Raw genomic sequence first — 15,235 nt, 5'->3', positions numbered from 1 at the left:
TCCCCTCCGGTGAGGGTGCACATCCATCAGCAAATACCGTTAAAAACCCTTCTTCTGCCACTGCTCCCCTCAATGTCTACTGCCCTAGCTGCATCTGTTGCCAAAAATGCTTTCTTCTCAGTTTCACACTTTTTAAATTTTCTCCCTGAGGCCCAGCCCATTTGGTTTCTCTCTCTCTCTTTCTCCGTTTTCCTCAGGTAGAACAATTTGGCCCTGCCTTCTTCGGTTTCTCTCTTCTCCACCCATGGAGGGAATTCTCCACAACAAAGTAGCGATGTGAATGATCTAGAAAACAGGAATCCTTCCCCTTCTAAGGATTCTGTGTGTGTGTGTGTGTGTGTGTGTGTGTGTGTGTGTGAGAGAGAGAGAGAGAGAGAGAGAGCGAAGATGCTGAACTCGGTTTTTTAGGCGTTATATAGTTCTAGATGCCTCCATGAGGATGTTCCTAAGAATCACACATCTGGAAACTGAAATATCATTTTAGAGGTGTGGAGACCAAAACCAGAGACGGTCCTACGTTTCTATGTCAAGGTTGTCGGGGAAGCAGGTGTTCCAGTCTTCTGGTGCGCCATCCCAGTGCACGAGATGAAGGATGGACGATGAGAAGGTTGGATTAGAGGCTGGACCATCTGGGAGTCACCAGGATTCTATCGGAGGCGATAACACACCGTGTTGGGCCATTAAAATCAACGTGACAAAGACAGAAATCGTTTGCCAACGATTTCACAACAGACTCACAGAAATGGAGGTAAATGATTAAAGAATGTAGGTCTCAGAGTTCCTTTCGAATTGTGATATTTTACCTTCTATTTACAGAGATAAAAGTACACAGAAAAAAGTTAATATTTAAGCACTTTTCTATTTGCAGCCCTCTTTTTAGTGGAGGAAGCCACTTTGGTGGTGTCTGTGTGAGTCATCCACAATGATTTCTCTGGTGCTCGTCTTGTTCTCGAGTTTTCTCTGCCATGTCGCCACTGCAGGCCGGAGTAAGTACTCTTTGCTTTTGCAAATATAATTAATATATCCAACCCCCTAGTACGTGACAGGGATCGATAATGTTAATTTAAATTCTCTTTCGGGTGGATGCTGGGGAGACTGGATTGATACGGATTCTTCGATATTGCCACGCTTAAACTCCTCCCTGAGATATTCAGGCAATTGAAGTCTCAAAGTATTGACCTGTAAAATGGGGATAATGAGAGTACCCTTCAAAGGGTAGTTGAGGAGATGAGATGAGATATTGCCTATACGGAGTATTTGGTACCGAACTTGGCAGAGTTATTATTGACGGCATTAAATAGTTTTTTCATTTACAGGCTAGCTGAGCTTAAAAATGCAAACGTAGATTTCTTAACTAACCGCTTTGTGCTCTATTTCAGCCTGTCCCAAACCAGATGATTTACCATTTGCCATAGTCGTTCCAGTAAAAGCATCCTATGACCCAGGGGAGCAGATAGTCTACACTTGCCAGCCGGGCTACGTGTCCCGGGGTGGGATGAGGAGGTTTACATGTCCTCTCACGGGAATTTGGCCCATCAACACCTTGAAGTGTATACGTAAGTCAGTGCCTTCTCTCACATGCTCCCCCCCCCTCATTGGGATTCTGGACATTTGCGGGGATAACCTACCTCGTCATGCTCAGGGCACGGTGAGCCAGCAGAGCCGAGGAGTGGAGGGTTGTGAAGAAACAAGAGGGCTTGGGGAGTATGTCCACTGGAGGGGAAACCAAGGGCGATGGGTGCTATTTAGAGAGGAGGAGGTGAGCATAGCCCAGAACTAGAAGAGATGTAAAAAAGAGACCTACCGGGGGTGCTCGGATGGCTCAGTTGGTTGAGCGTCCGACTTTGGCTCAGGTCATGGGTTCAAGCCCTGTGTCAGGCTCCGTGCTGAGGGTGCAGAGCCTGCTTGGGATTCTCTCTCTCCCGCAGTCTCTGCCTCTCCCCTGCTCGCACACACACACACACACACACACACTCTCTCTCTCAAAATAAATAAACTTAAAAAAAAAAAAAAAGAGATGTGCTAGGATAAAAGAGAGAGAAACACTGCAGAAGTGATAAAGAAGTGCAGATACCCTGAAATTTAGACAGATGCCAAAGGGACTCATGAAAAAGTAAAACACAGGGGTGCCTGGGTGGCTCAGTTGGTTAAGCAGCCGACGTCGGCTCGGGTCATGATCTCGTGGTTTGTGAGTTGGAGCCCCGCGTCGGGCTCTGTGCTGACAGCTCGGAGCCTGGAGCCTGTTTCGGATTCTGTGTCTCCCTCTCTCTGACCCTGCCCCATTCATGCTCTGTCTCTCTCTGTCTCAAAAATAAATAAACGTAAAAAAAAAAAAAGTAAAACATGAGGAATCATCAGATTTTTGGACTTTGCCTCAAAATGAAGGCAGGTTTAATATAATCATATCATACTTTATAATAAAACTAATTATATAAATAGAATATGATTCTATAACCATAATTGATAATAAATTGTAATATTTTATATAAATATAATATAAACATTTAAGTATAAACTTATTGCTACTGCCTTATGGAGGATGGTTCCATTTCTTTATTTCTCAGAACATGGTTCTGTGGTTTATGCCAGCATTACTTTACAGTCAAATATTGAGCAATCAACCCAATAGAATTTCTGGCAATTTTATGTAGAAATTAAGCAGTAAAAATAACTATATGGACCTATCTGAACTCTGGTTATTTGGTCATAGGAACACGACCTTTGTGAAAAATCATACATTTCATACAAGTGATTTTAGTATGCTTTTTTAAATTTTAAGAACATTTTTTAAATGGTTGTTTATTTTGAGAGAGAGAGAGAGAGAGAAAGAAAGAGAGAGCATGAACAGAGGAGGGACAGAGAGAGAGGGAGAGAGACAGAGACAGAGAGAGAGAGAGAGAGAGAGAGAGAGAATTCCAAGCAGGCTCCATGCTGTCAGCACAAGGCTGACATGGGGCTCGATCTCCTAAACCGTGAGATCATGACCTGAGCCAAAATCTAGAGTCGGACGCTTAACTAACTGAGCCACCCAGGTGCCCCAATTTTACTATGCTTTTTGACTGAAAAAGGACTAAATGTTATTTTTAATGGAAAACAGTTATAACATTATAGGGGAAATGTTTTATTTAAATCAGCCATAACACAGGGGCACCTGGGTGGCTCAGTCGGTTAAGCGGCCGACTTCGGCCCAGGTCATGATCTCGCGGTCCGTGAGTTCGAGCCCCGCGTCGGGCTCTGTGCTAACAGCTCAGAGCCTGGAGCCTGTTTCAGATTCTGTGTCTCCCTCTCTCTGACCCTCCCCCATTCATGCTTTGTCTCTCTCTGTCTCAAAAATAAATAAACGATAAAAAAAAAATCAGCCATAACTCTGAAATAGTAGCAATTTTATTTTTTTTCAAGTTACTTTCCACATATAGTTTTGCATCACTGCACTGAGTAGGTACCATTTTGTATTTTTCTATTTTCGTCAGCATAGCACGAACACTGACTATCATGGTCTTTGTAATTCATATTTTGCTGGCTGCATAAGAGTTCAACTGTTGATTTCTCATAATTAATCAAATCATTCACCTGATGGTAAACATTTAGCCTGTCCAATTTTTGTTATTTGAGGTAACAGTGCAATGAGCCCCTTTGGGCATTTATCATTTAACTAATTTTGTGTAATTTTCTTAGACTAGTTACCAGCAGAGTTACTGGATCAAAGAACAGGAATGAGTGTATATGGTTTTATTTTAATGAAAAATTCTATAAATTAAAATGTACTTTTCTGTCTTCAATTTACAGCCAGAGTATGTCCTTTCGCTGGAATCTTAGAAAATGGAGCTGTACGCTACACAACTTTTGAATATCCCAACACCATCAGTTTTTCTTGCAACACCGGGTAAAGACTTCTAACAGATGTGGAAGAACATTTCTGTGCCCTTAAGCTAAATAGCAAGACATATTTAATTTGTAGCCTTCAGCCTGGACTTGCTGAAAACAAATCGATTTTAGTCCTGCTTTTAACTATACCGCAGTGGTGTTGGGATGGGGTAAGGGATGGAGAATATAACAGCTAGTAAAATATGAAGTCACTAGTGTATCAAACTTTCCTTCTCCTGATTAATTACTTATCTGAGGAGGTACATTGGAACGATTAAAACTGGATGATAATTCTTTATAATCTCTGAGACAAATCTTGGCATGAAGGTTTAAATAGTTTAGGATTTGGACTTGGGCTTTAGTTATGAACCTGATTTGGTTGACTGACTTGGGAGTCTCTAGAAGGTTCTTTGGAGAAGGTTGGGAGCATGATGATGTAGAACACAGTTCTGTCAATCCTCACATGATACAGTACCGGATCCCCAGCAAGAAAGCACATACGGTCGGTCGTATAGCTCATTTGCCTTATGACCAAAGACACTACCAGTGACATTGTTAATTACGTGTTGTTTGCACATTAGCGCAAAATTTTGCTTAGGGTTCTTGTTTGGGATTGGAAATTAAGAAATACTATGTGTGAAAGAGAAATGGACTCCTTTCATCTGAACACCAATTAACTGTGGGCCTGATGAAAAAGGACCTTGAAACGATTGGCTTTGAGGAGACAATGCTATATTTTCAGTGGAAATGTACTGCATTGTTTTTACCCATTTGTGTCTGTGGAGTGAATAGTTTTGGAAAATGAATAGTAGCCATAGCTCAGTTTGATTCACTTTTGGGGGTTTGGTTTCTACATGCACATCTACGGAGCACTCTCATTCCTCAGTGAGTCCCCTGCAGCCCTGAGGTGGGAGATTTGATGAACCTCCAGTGAGTGCTGAGCTCCTCAGGGAAACTGCATTACAAAATGGGGAAGCCGTCAGCAGCATTAATCCGAAGCAGTGCTCAGTGGAGAAGACATTTGAGATGCCGTCGATGGATCATTTTACTGCTTGATGGATTACGTGTTCCTTTTGCAGGTTTTATCTGAGTGGAGCTAGTTCTGCTAAATGCACTGAGGAGGGAAGATGGAGTGTTGACCTTCCTGTCTGTGCTCGTGAGTCTGTGGGCCCCCCGTTATGGGGAGAGCGATTAGCTGGTGTGCCTGGGACTTTGCTGGTTTTAGCACTGTACGTTCCAAGCCCTGGCAATCCTTCCATCCTGGCTCCATTCGATGGCCGCTCATCCTTCTGGAGAGGGTTCATCTGGATAATCCTCTTATCTCAGAGGATGTAACAACCCCTGTGGACTGACAACAGGGGAGCGTTCTAGTCGTGAACACATTTGCATCCCCCACCTGGTAGAGGCAGGGATACGTGGGTTTACTCATTCTGTCACTATCGCGGTGGTTTGGCAAGAGCTTGGATTTGTGTGGCATTGGTCAATCAGGGACTGCCACCATTTGACTAGACGAACTGGAAACGGTGAGATCAAACATCTTCCTCCCAGTCTGGAACCTCATTCACTCATGTATTCATTCACCCATTTATGTATTCTATAACCGTGTAGTGGGGACCTCATACGTGCCATAGTCAGTTCTCAGCACTGAGGCTACATGGCTAATGGAGACATCGGTCTGCCCTTAGCAAGCGTGTCTAGCGATGAGGGAGAGACGGAAGCAACCTTAACAGGGAGCTCAGACTCCATCAAAGGGCCTTGGATCATAGGAGCAGAGTGGGATTCCTTCAAAAAACACTGCTGGTTTGTTCCGGGGACATTCATCCGTGCTACCAGTGTCGGCTCTGGGCATTGCTTACATAGGGAGGGATGTTCTGATGTTCCCTAACTCGTGATTCATAGGAGTCCCATCTTTGCCCAGGAGGCCTGCGCATTCCAATAACGGTTATGGTTCTTGAACATTCCAGAGAGGTCTGTCCTAGCAAAAGCCAGTGAAAAAGTAAAGCAATTTCAAATAAATGATAGTTCAAGGAAATGTGAACTACCAAAAAAAAGTGTTTTTTAAGGATAAATTAAGTAGAGTTTTTAACTCAGTGGTTCTTTTTTTTTTTAATTTTTTAAAAATGTCTTTATTTTTGAGACAGAGAGAGAGACAGACAGACAGACAGACAGATAGAACGTGAGCGGGAGAGGGGTAGAGAGAGAGGGAGACACAGAATCCACAGGAGGCTCCAGGCTCTGAGCTGTCAGCACAGAGCCCGACGCGAGGCTCAAACTCGTGAACTGTGAGATCATGACCTGCACTGAAATCGAATGCTTAACCGACTGAGCCACCCAGGTGCCCCAGAATCACCACGGTTCTTATAGTTTCCCTCGTAAGCAGATTTTCATTGATTATGTAAAATCACTTTTTCTTCTTGGTTGCAAACACAAAGCCTACTTTCGCTGCAGCCTAATCTAAATGAGTGCTTCTCACACTTTACTGTACATGTGAATCACCCAGACATCTTGTTAAAATGCAGATTCCGATTCATGGGTCTGGGGTCAGGTCTGAGCTTCTGGAGTTCTAAGAAGTTTCCAGGCAAAGCCCATGCTGCTGGTTTACGGATCACACTTTGAGCAGCAGGGATCTAGATAATCCAAGTGAAATCACATCCCCGTCTGCACTAACTTCCTGGACTTATTGAAACCCCATCTTAGTCAGGTCAGGATGACAGCCCCTGTGTCTCCACATAAAGCCACTTATGTGAACTCCATGCATACAGAGGGCAAAAGCAGGACATATTCAGTAGGAACAAAGAAACATGAACTAGCAGTGGGACGTCGAAGTCACAAATGACTTTGTACTGAGTGCCATCATCAGCAATTAATGCAGGATGGTCCTCTACCAATTCTGACTTCCAGAAACATCTTCCAAGGCGGCATTTGGATCAAAGACTTATGGAAACGTATGCATTGTGTTACTGTCACAGACAATATTGACAAGACTTGGATTTACTTCATTTTTTTTTTTTTTTTTTTTAGCTTTTTGACTGATACAATCATCTGATTTTCAGATCATATTTTCCTTTTTGACTTCTACAATTGGTTATTTTTACCCTAGCATTTGATCGAATTTTGCATTTTCTCAAGTTAATCTTTGTTTGGTTTTTCTTTTTTTCCATTCTGGAAAAAGTATCTTTAAACGACTCAGCTATTTTCATAAAAGTGATTGTTCCTTCTTTTTCCAGCTGTAACCTGCCCTCCACCAGCCATACCTAAGTTTGCAACACTTAGTGTTTATAAGCCATTGGCTGGGAACAACTCCATCTATGGAAACAAGGCCGTCTTTGAATGCTTGCCACACTATGCCATGTTTGGAAATGATACAGTTACCTGCACGGCACATGGAAATTGGACTACATTACCAGAATGCAGAGGTAGGTGCAATGACAAGACAAAATTAGCATGACAGCGTAGAATCCCATTTTTGAAAAGTATGGAAAATTCCATGATCATTGAGTGTTTCCGACGGCCTTTTCCAAGAAATGTTTATTGGCATCCACCATGCGGATAGGTGTTGGGGATACCAGATGAATGAAACCTGGCTTCTCACCCCAGAAGAGTTATATATAATGCAATGACCTGTCTGGGGCCACCTGGGAGAGCTTCCCAGAGACGTGGAGAATGAGCGGAAGGCATGCCGCAGGGCTACAGGATGTGGAAAGTCAGGGAGGTGTGAAACAACAGGGCGTGTGCACGGACAGCTGAATATCATGGTGAGGTTGGTCAAGAGAAGCCAGCGTTATGGTGGGGAGTCCTGGGAGACGAAGGTGAAAAACTGGGTTGTAGTCAGATCGCTACGAGCTTTTATGGTGTCCCTAAATTTAAGAATCACAAGAATATTCGATTTAAAAAATTGTCAAAATTCTTCCCCTTTTAAATTGACCTATCATTGCTATCTTTGAATTTGTCGACTGCAAACCAAGTAAACAAATTGTAGAGTTTATTATGCCCACCAGGAATTATACTAAGGACTGCTACTTTCTCCTGTGGTAGATATTATAGATACCTCTCGAATGATTCAAAACATAAGTGCTTTTTATCATGGGGAACTACTACTAATAATACCTAGCACCTTTTGTGGGACTTAAATCCTGGGCCACATACTGATCTCATGTTGTACACGTGTCACCTCATTTAATTCTCCCGAGTCCTAAGCACTAGGTTCTTTTTTTCTTCTTCAACCTTTCACCTAGATGTATCAACTGTCAGCATGTTGTGACTTTCTCTGTCTCCCTCTCTCTTTCCATAGACAGATGCTTTTTCTTCCTGAACCATCTGAAAATAAAGTGACACATCTTGACATAAATACTTACCCATAATACTTCAGCACGAATGTCCTGAGAACAAGAACATTGTCACTGTTGACAAGACATTTACCACGTGTTCCGTTATTACCAATAATAACTTGGGCTATTATAATAATATAAACAACAACATTTATGTCATATGCAGATTTCCCCCAACTGACCAGGAAGTGTTTTTTATCCATGTGTTTTGTTTTACGTGGGATCTCGTCAAGAATCACACATGCGTGGGGCGCCTGGGTGGCGCAGTCGGTTAAGCGTCCGACTTCAGCCAGGTCACGATCTCGCGGTCCGTGAGTTCGAGCCCCGCGTCGGGCTCTGGGCCGATGGCTCGGAGCCTGGAGCCTGTTTCCGATTCTGTGTCTCCCTCTCTCTGTCCCTCCCCCGTTCATGTTCTGTCTGTCTCTCTCTGTCCCAAAAATAAATAAAAAACGTTGGGAAAAAAAAAAAAAAAAAAAAGAATCACACATGCGGTTTAGTCTCCTTCAGTTAAGAATGATCACTTGCCTTTTTAGTTGTCTTTCCTAGACATTTTTCAAGAGTACGGGCTAGTTGCCTTGTAGAATGTTCCATAATCTGAATCTGGTTGATTAGATTCAAGTTAAATGGTTTTGTTAAGATTCTTTGATAATCCTCGACTTAGTCAATTAAGACATTGGGGGTTGTAAACCGGCCCTTTCAATCTTTTCTTCTATTTTTAATTAGCTTGCATTCTTCTATAGACAAGGGCTTTTCTTTTCTTCCTTGGGCTGTTTTTGTTTGTTTGTTTGAAGTATTATTATAGACTCAAGGATTCAAGTGCCAGGAAGCAGCACCGTGTTTTCTCTTCACATTTCATGCTGGCTTCTTGTATAGACTGAAGACATTCATAAGAATTAGATTTAACATTTGAAATCCAATAATGGTGTGCTAGTATGCATGGAGGGAGTCTTTGTGTTTTAATTTCATGGTTTGTTGATTAAAAGAGACGGACTCTTTTTTTTTTTTTTTTTTTCTTTTTTCAAACCCACCCTCTTAGACTGCATGGAGACGAAGTATGGAATAAATAATACCTTGTGATTGTATAAGATCCCAAAGAACTTGGTAGCTCACTGATTTACTTTCAAAGCATTGTTGCTTCTTTTTTTAATATCTAGGGGCTTGTGAGCTTAAGATAAGAGGGACAGAATTAAGCACATAGAAATTCTCTTGCAGCTACAGGAGCACCCAGTGACTCAATGGGGGTAATGGAGACTGGAATGTAACTATTTCATAACCGACAGTCTACTATTTATCATACCAATATGTTTTATTGAATACACTTTTTAGAAGTGAAATGCCCATTCCCATCAAGACCAGACAATGGGTTTGTGAACTATCCTGCAAAACAAACGCTTTATTACAAGGATAAAGCCACCTATGGTTGCCATGATACATATGTCTTGGATGGCCCAGAAGAAGTAGAATGTAACAAATCTGGAAACTGGTCCGCTCAGCCAAGTTGTAAAGGTATGAGATACGGGTGTGGTCTTCACACATCTTGAATTTATCCAGTGGATTGCCCTCACTTGCCATTTTTTTGTTCCAATCATTTTCTACTTGCTGCTCAGACTTCCTTCACGGTTATTGGTATGTGAAGGACTTTAGGACTCACATGGGCACGGGGGAGCTTTGTGCTTAGCAAGCTTGTTGGAGATGAGACTGTGGGAGATAAACAGATCCTTTGCAAGCCCTGATCCCATGGTGGAGGATTGTGTGGGTTTCCTGTGTGCGTCCTTTTCTGCTTTGTTCGAGTGCAGATTCTGCTCGTCGTTGCAAAAACCAACCACACATTAAAAGCTAGTTCAAGGAAATGAGGGTTTGTCATAAATGAGCAACAGGCAATCACGTGGACATTGAAGGTGAGGAAATGGAATACAACTGGTCCTCCTGAGGATTGGAACTGAAAATCAGGCCCCATTGCTACTCTTTCCATATCCCAGTGGCCCTGTGGTCTCTCTCATCTCCATGTGTCCCTGCTTAGTCACCTCAAACCTGGCTGACTCTGGCGGACGTCTCAACCAAAGACTTATCACTAACGGGTGTCTTTTCCTGGAAACGCTGGTTCCTTTTGAACTAGGTGTCTGTCCTTGATCCTGTGTCACGCGTATGCGAAGGACAACCTGGCACTATATTTCTGCTCAGGTTGCTGCGGGGCTGGGCAGCTTGAGCAGAAAAGGAAGTGAGGCACAGCAGGAAAAATGATGTATAATTAGTGTCTTAGGTTGGAGTCCCCTCGAAGCAGAGCCTGAGACAGGGATTCAAGTGTAGATGATTTATTCAGTGAGTGTCTCAGGAGAGAGTGAGGCTGGTGGAATAAAGTAGGGCACTGCTTCTCAAACTTCACTGTGCCCCAGAATCACCGGGGGGCTTGTTTAAACACAGAGTTTCTGATTCAGTAGATATGGGATAGCACCTGAGAATTTGCATTTTTACCAAGTTCCCAAGTGCTGCTGCTGCGGATCCAGAGACGACGTTTTGAACAAACATGTGGTCTCAGCCGGAGTCTAGTTTCAGTTCCATGCTCTTGGGAGCTGCAGGACCATGAATTCTACCCCAGAGTTGATCCCACCAAAAAGCATCGGGACCTGCTTTCTGTGTTCCTCTTGTCAGTCGTCATTGGCTAAAGGCTGTTCCCTCGGTGTGGGGACGGATTTGCTCCCAGGAGAGGTAGCTCCCTTAAGGCTGAGGGCAATTTTTCAGAGAAAGGAGCATCTGTGAGCTGTTATCAGCCAACTCTCACAGTGGCTGGTGGATGGTGGCACTGCCTCAATGAATGGGATCTAAGTGGGACAGTGGAGGTTTATATGAAATGGCAGTATCTGGTGGAAGTCCTTTTTCACTGGAGCTAAAATCTGATGCGTCTGTGTTGACCTTCTTAGGTGGCTGCTGCGGGTGGGGGTGGGGGGGCAAAGGCCATCTTGGAAGCCGTAATTAACGGTTCTGTTAATAAACGACTGCTACCAGCAATGACACTGACACACTCACTAGGAACATTCTTGGAATCTTCTTGTCTTGAGCAACTTGTCTCCGCTGTGCTAATCTGTTGGTTCAAATGCTGCATTGTCCCCAGAAGGACTAACTGAACTCCTAAGTCTTGATTACAGATATTCTCTCTTTCAGCTTCTTGTAAATTATCTGTTAAAAAAGCTACTGTGCTATACCAAGGAGAGAGAGTAAAGCTTCAAGAGAAATTTAAAGATGGAATGCTGCATGGTGAAAAGGTTTCTTTCTTCTGCAAAAATAAGGAAAAGAAATGTAGCTATACAGAGGATGCTCAGTGTATAGATGGTACCATTGAAATCCCCAAATGCTTCAAGGGTAAGTCTTACACTGGTACTTTTAGCTAGAATTCCACTTGACCCTCACCATAATAAGTACTTGTATTACCTAATGGTTATAAGAAGCCATGTCAGTTTGGCCACTGGATTTTTAAAAAGAGAGGACGGGCAGGAGGAAAGAGCAGGACGAAGCGATAAAACGATCCTTTCCTCCGCTCGCGTTAACATTCTCCTTTCCAATTCTTTCCCTTAAAATTCAGGGTTGCGGTTTTAGTCGATGAATGTTGAGGTGAATTATGCCATCTTGTATAATTCCAGATTAAGCTCGAGTCATAACAGTAATAACATTGAATGAAATATTGGATACTAACAATATTTACTACCTCTTGTTCCCCGATTACAGAGACCTCACCCCAGTTACAAAGTAACTCATGGTAATGGTAATTGGTATATAGATCTTCTAACATCTTTTTTTTCCCCCTTTCGTCAGCAATTCCCAGAGTTTGAAAAGTATCCAGTAGAGCAAAGTATTCATTAGAGCAAAAATATTTTAAGGAAGATGGGATTATCTTTGTGTGAGATAAAGAAGTGTATAATGAGCAGGTTTTAGAGCGGCCAACCTTTACAGTCTTCAGGGTTAGCGTTTAAATATCTCTGTCACTGTGAAGGAGGAGGCCAGAGGCTGAAGCTATTATTGGCTCCAAATTTAGAAGTGCTCCAAGAATGTTGACAGCCCTATACTGGGCAGGGAGGTTAGAGAAGAGAAGGGTTTGAGAAGTGACCAGCTAGAGACGGAGAAGGGAAGGATAACCAGTAAACCAAATCCACTTCGGAGGTTTGATTATCAGAGATATCCATGCCGTGGAGTAAGCGCTCCAACAGTGACAGTTATTCTAATCACAAATAGTCAGAAATGCACTGGATAAATTGTTGTTTTTCAAAATATAGCCGGGCCCTGGTGAGATGTGAAATACTGAAATTGACAAAGGACATTAAGCCTAGTGCAAATCAGTACACAAAATATTACAAGAGGATAATTAAAAAACAAAACAAAACACCAAACAGAGCTTTGTTGATGTATTTCTTCGGGCTATTGTCTCTTACAGTGTTCAGACAGATGCCGTGCTGTTAGTGCATGGGAGAATAAATAAAAGGCTGATACAATGTTGTTGTTTTTTTTCTTTTAATCTTGACTGTCAGAGTTACACAGACCCTTTCATTTTCTCTCTTGGATATGCGTGCCTTATCATCTCCGTGATGTTTTCTGCCATAACTTCAACCTTACACATAAATGGTTTTATTCATAAAAACATAAATGGCTTTATTCATATAATTAAATTTTTTTCCACACGTTTGTACAACGTATTTGATTTGGCTTAGCTACTTGCCAAATTTAAGAAATGATTGTTCCTCTTAGAATCTTTGTCTTTTCCTTCCCAAACAGAACACAGCTCTCTGGCTTTCTGGAAAACCGATGCATCCGATGTGAAGCCGTGCTAAACGGGTTTACAGAGTCAAAATGGAATGCCACGCTTGTATCGGTGTTTGTCCAAGGAACACAACGGAAGTGGGAAAATAAAGTGACTGAATTTATTGCCTCTGTCACTGCGGCATGGTGGCTGACTTCACTTATGTTAGCTGGGTCAAAAACACAAATGCTCGGAACACGGCTAAGAAAGGGAAAGTGTACCTGATTATCCAGAAACTCCATTCCCCTCTCCCTCACTGTACTCTCAAATGCTTTCACCTAAGGCAACTGCAGTATTTTTCACAGAATGCTCCAGAGAACCGTCACATGAGCCCTCAGCTCTGCCTGGCGGTCTTAGCGTATTTTTCTAGTTTGTTCACTCCCTTCCTCTCCAACATGGCTACGTCTCTTCTAAACCCTCCTCAAACCACCTTCTCTCCTCTCTCTCTCCTGATATTCTTGCTCCTATGTCACCAAGAAAACAGAAGACCTTAAAAAAAAATCTTCCCATGACCAAATCTGTCAACTTAGCCAGTATCTGTACCAGGTTCCTTGCCCTCCATCTTGTTGCCATGGATAAACTCTTGAGTTCCCATCTAAGGGCAAACCTTATTCACTGGACCTCATGTTCCTTCTCCTACTTAAGGACTTTGCCCCTGCCCTGAGCAATATTACATTTTAATTTTTTTTCCATTCTGTTGGACCATTTCTATTAGTATATAAATGTACAGTGATATGACCCATTACAAAAATCCTTCCTGTTGACTGACATCTTCTTCTAGCTACTGCCCCAGGGTCTCTTTATTCCCAGTTTATAAAAGTCCTGAAAAAAGTTGTTTCTCTTTGCCAGCTCCACAAATATTACCCCTCACTACTCTTGAAATCTATCTCCCCGTAGCTATTTCCTAACTGATGCTTCTTCATCAGGATTTGACCTACTTCCCTGTGGGGGTGTGGGGGGTGGGGCAGATTTCATCTACAAGAGATTTCTCTGTTCTTCCTCCTTTCCTTCCCTCCCAGGTGGTCATTCGAAATCTCCACAATCCCATTACTTAGCCTTAAAAAACAATTTTGCTTTTTCTTCCTCAATCCTTTCCTTCTGTATTTATTATCTATGCCTCCCTCTCTCTCTGGGTATTAGAGGTTGGGTCTGAGACTGTTGTACCTCCCTTCATAAACCAAAAAGTCCTATTTTAGGATTTTGCTGAACAAAAGAGCCATCCACTCTGGACTTCCTCGCTTAGCACAAAGTTTTAGACCGACTGTCTTCTTTAACTTGCTACATATTAATTTTCAAATGGGCCTCTCCCTCATTCCACCTCACAGGTCTAGGAATGGCAAGACAGCAGTAAAAGTTTTAGAACATCTCCTCCTGCCCTAGACATGATCGCAAGGTTTGCTCCAGAAAAGGAAAGAATGAATATACATATATATATATATATATATATATATATATATATATATTTAAATTTTTTTAACGTTGTATTTATTTTTGAGACAGAGAGAGACAGAGCATGAACAGGGGAGGGGCAGAGAGAGAGGGAGACACAGAATCTGAAGCAGGCTCCAGGCTCCGAGCCCGACGCGGGGCTCGAACTCGCAAACCGGAAGATCATGACCTGAGCTGAACTTGGATGCTTAACCGACTGAGCCACCTAGGTGCCCCAAGAATATATATGTATTTTATTATCCTCCCCTTGGTTGAAAATACTTTTCCACTGAATTTTATTATTTCAAAATTTAAAAATACATAGAAAAAAAATTTAAATTGCTCACTTTCCCTCAGCTCACTTGAACAGAGCTAGGAAGCAGTGAAAGTCAGTAATGATTTTCTTTGGCATCTGGTGGTTGGTTACTGGGGACCTTTGTAATGTAGAACTGAGCTCTAAGACCTTTTGCTCAATCTCTGAGAGCCTTTTAATAAAAACTCAAAATTAAGCTTTCCTGTTCTTTCACAAGCTCATTAACCTACTGGGATCAGCAAAGACATAATCCAGAATTTTTGAAGTCCTATAGTCCAGCTTATACCCAATGAAGGAACATACCCAATGGTGGATTCTTTACTTAAGTATTTATTTCCCATGACCTGTTTCAAGGGTATGATCAGTAGGATATGTGGCCACTTAGAATGGGTGGTGGTCCTGTACTGGGGGCTGGGATGGGAGTTGGGACTCGAAGCCCCCTGATGTATCATATACCAGGCACTCCCCTTCAGTTGTTAAACCGTGTGAAAGCAGGATGGGAGGTCTTATGGGAAG

At 42.4% G+C, this 15,235-nt stretch overlaps 1 protein-coding gene across 1 annotated transcript; it reads left to right on the top strand.

Annotated features, from left to right (window-relative positions):
* The first annotated feature begins 868 nt into the window (after positions 1-868).
* APOH (apolipoprotein H) lies at positions 869-13,114 on the top strand. The gene is made up of 8 exons (XM_058703781.1): positions 869-986; positions 1,380-1,556; positions 3,787-3,883; positions 4,944-5,020; positions 7,092-7,280; positions 9,519-9,698; positions 11,352-11,549; positions 12,954-13,114. The coding sequence occupies exons 1-8, from the start codon at positions 923-925 to the stop codon at positions 13,007-13,009; spliced, it is 1,038 nt and encodes a 345-aa protein (XP_058559764.1). The 5' UTR covers positions 869-922; the 3' UTR covers positions 13,010-13,114.
* The last annotated feature ends 2,121 nt before the right edge of the window (positions 13,115-15,235 follow it).

Source organism: Neofelis nebulosa, chromosome 16 (assembly GCF_028018385.1).
Source record: "Neofelis nebulosa isolate mNeoNeb1 chromosome 16, mNeoNeb1.pri, whole genome shotgun sequence".
Lineage (NCBI taxonomy): Eukaryota > Metazoa > Chordata > Mammalia > Carnivora > Felidae > Neofelis > Neofelis nebulosa.
This window is presented reverse-complemented; position numbering and strand designations above follow the sequence as displayed.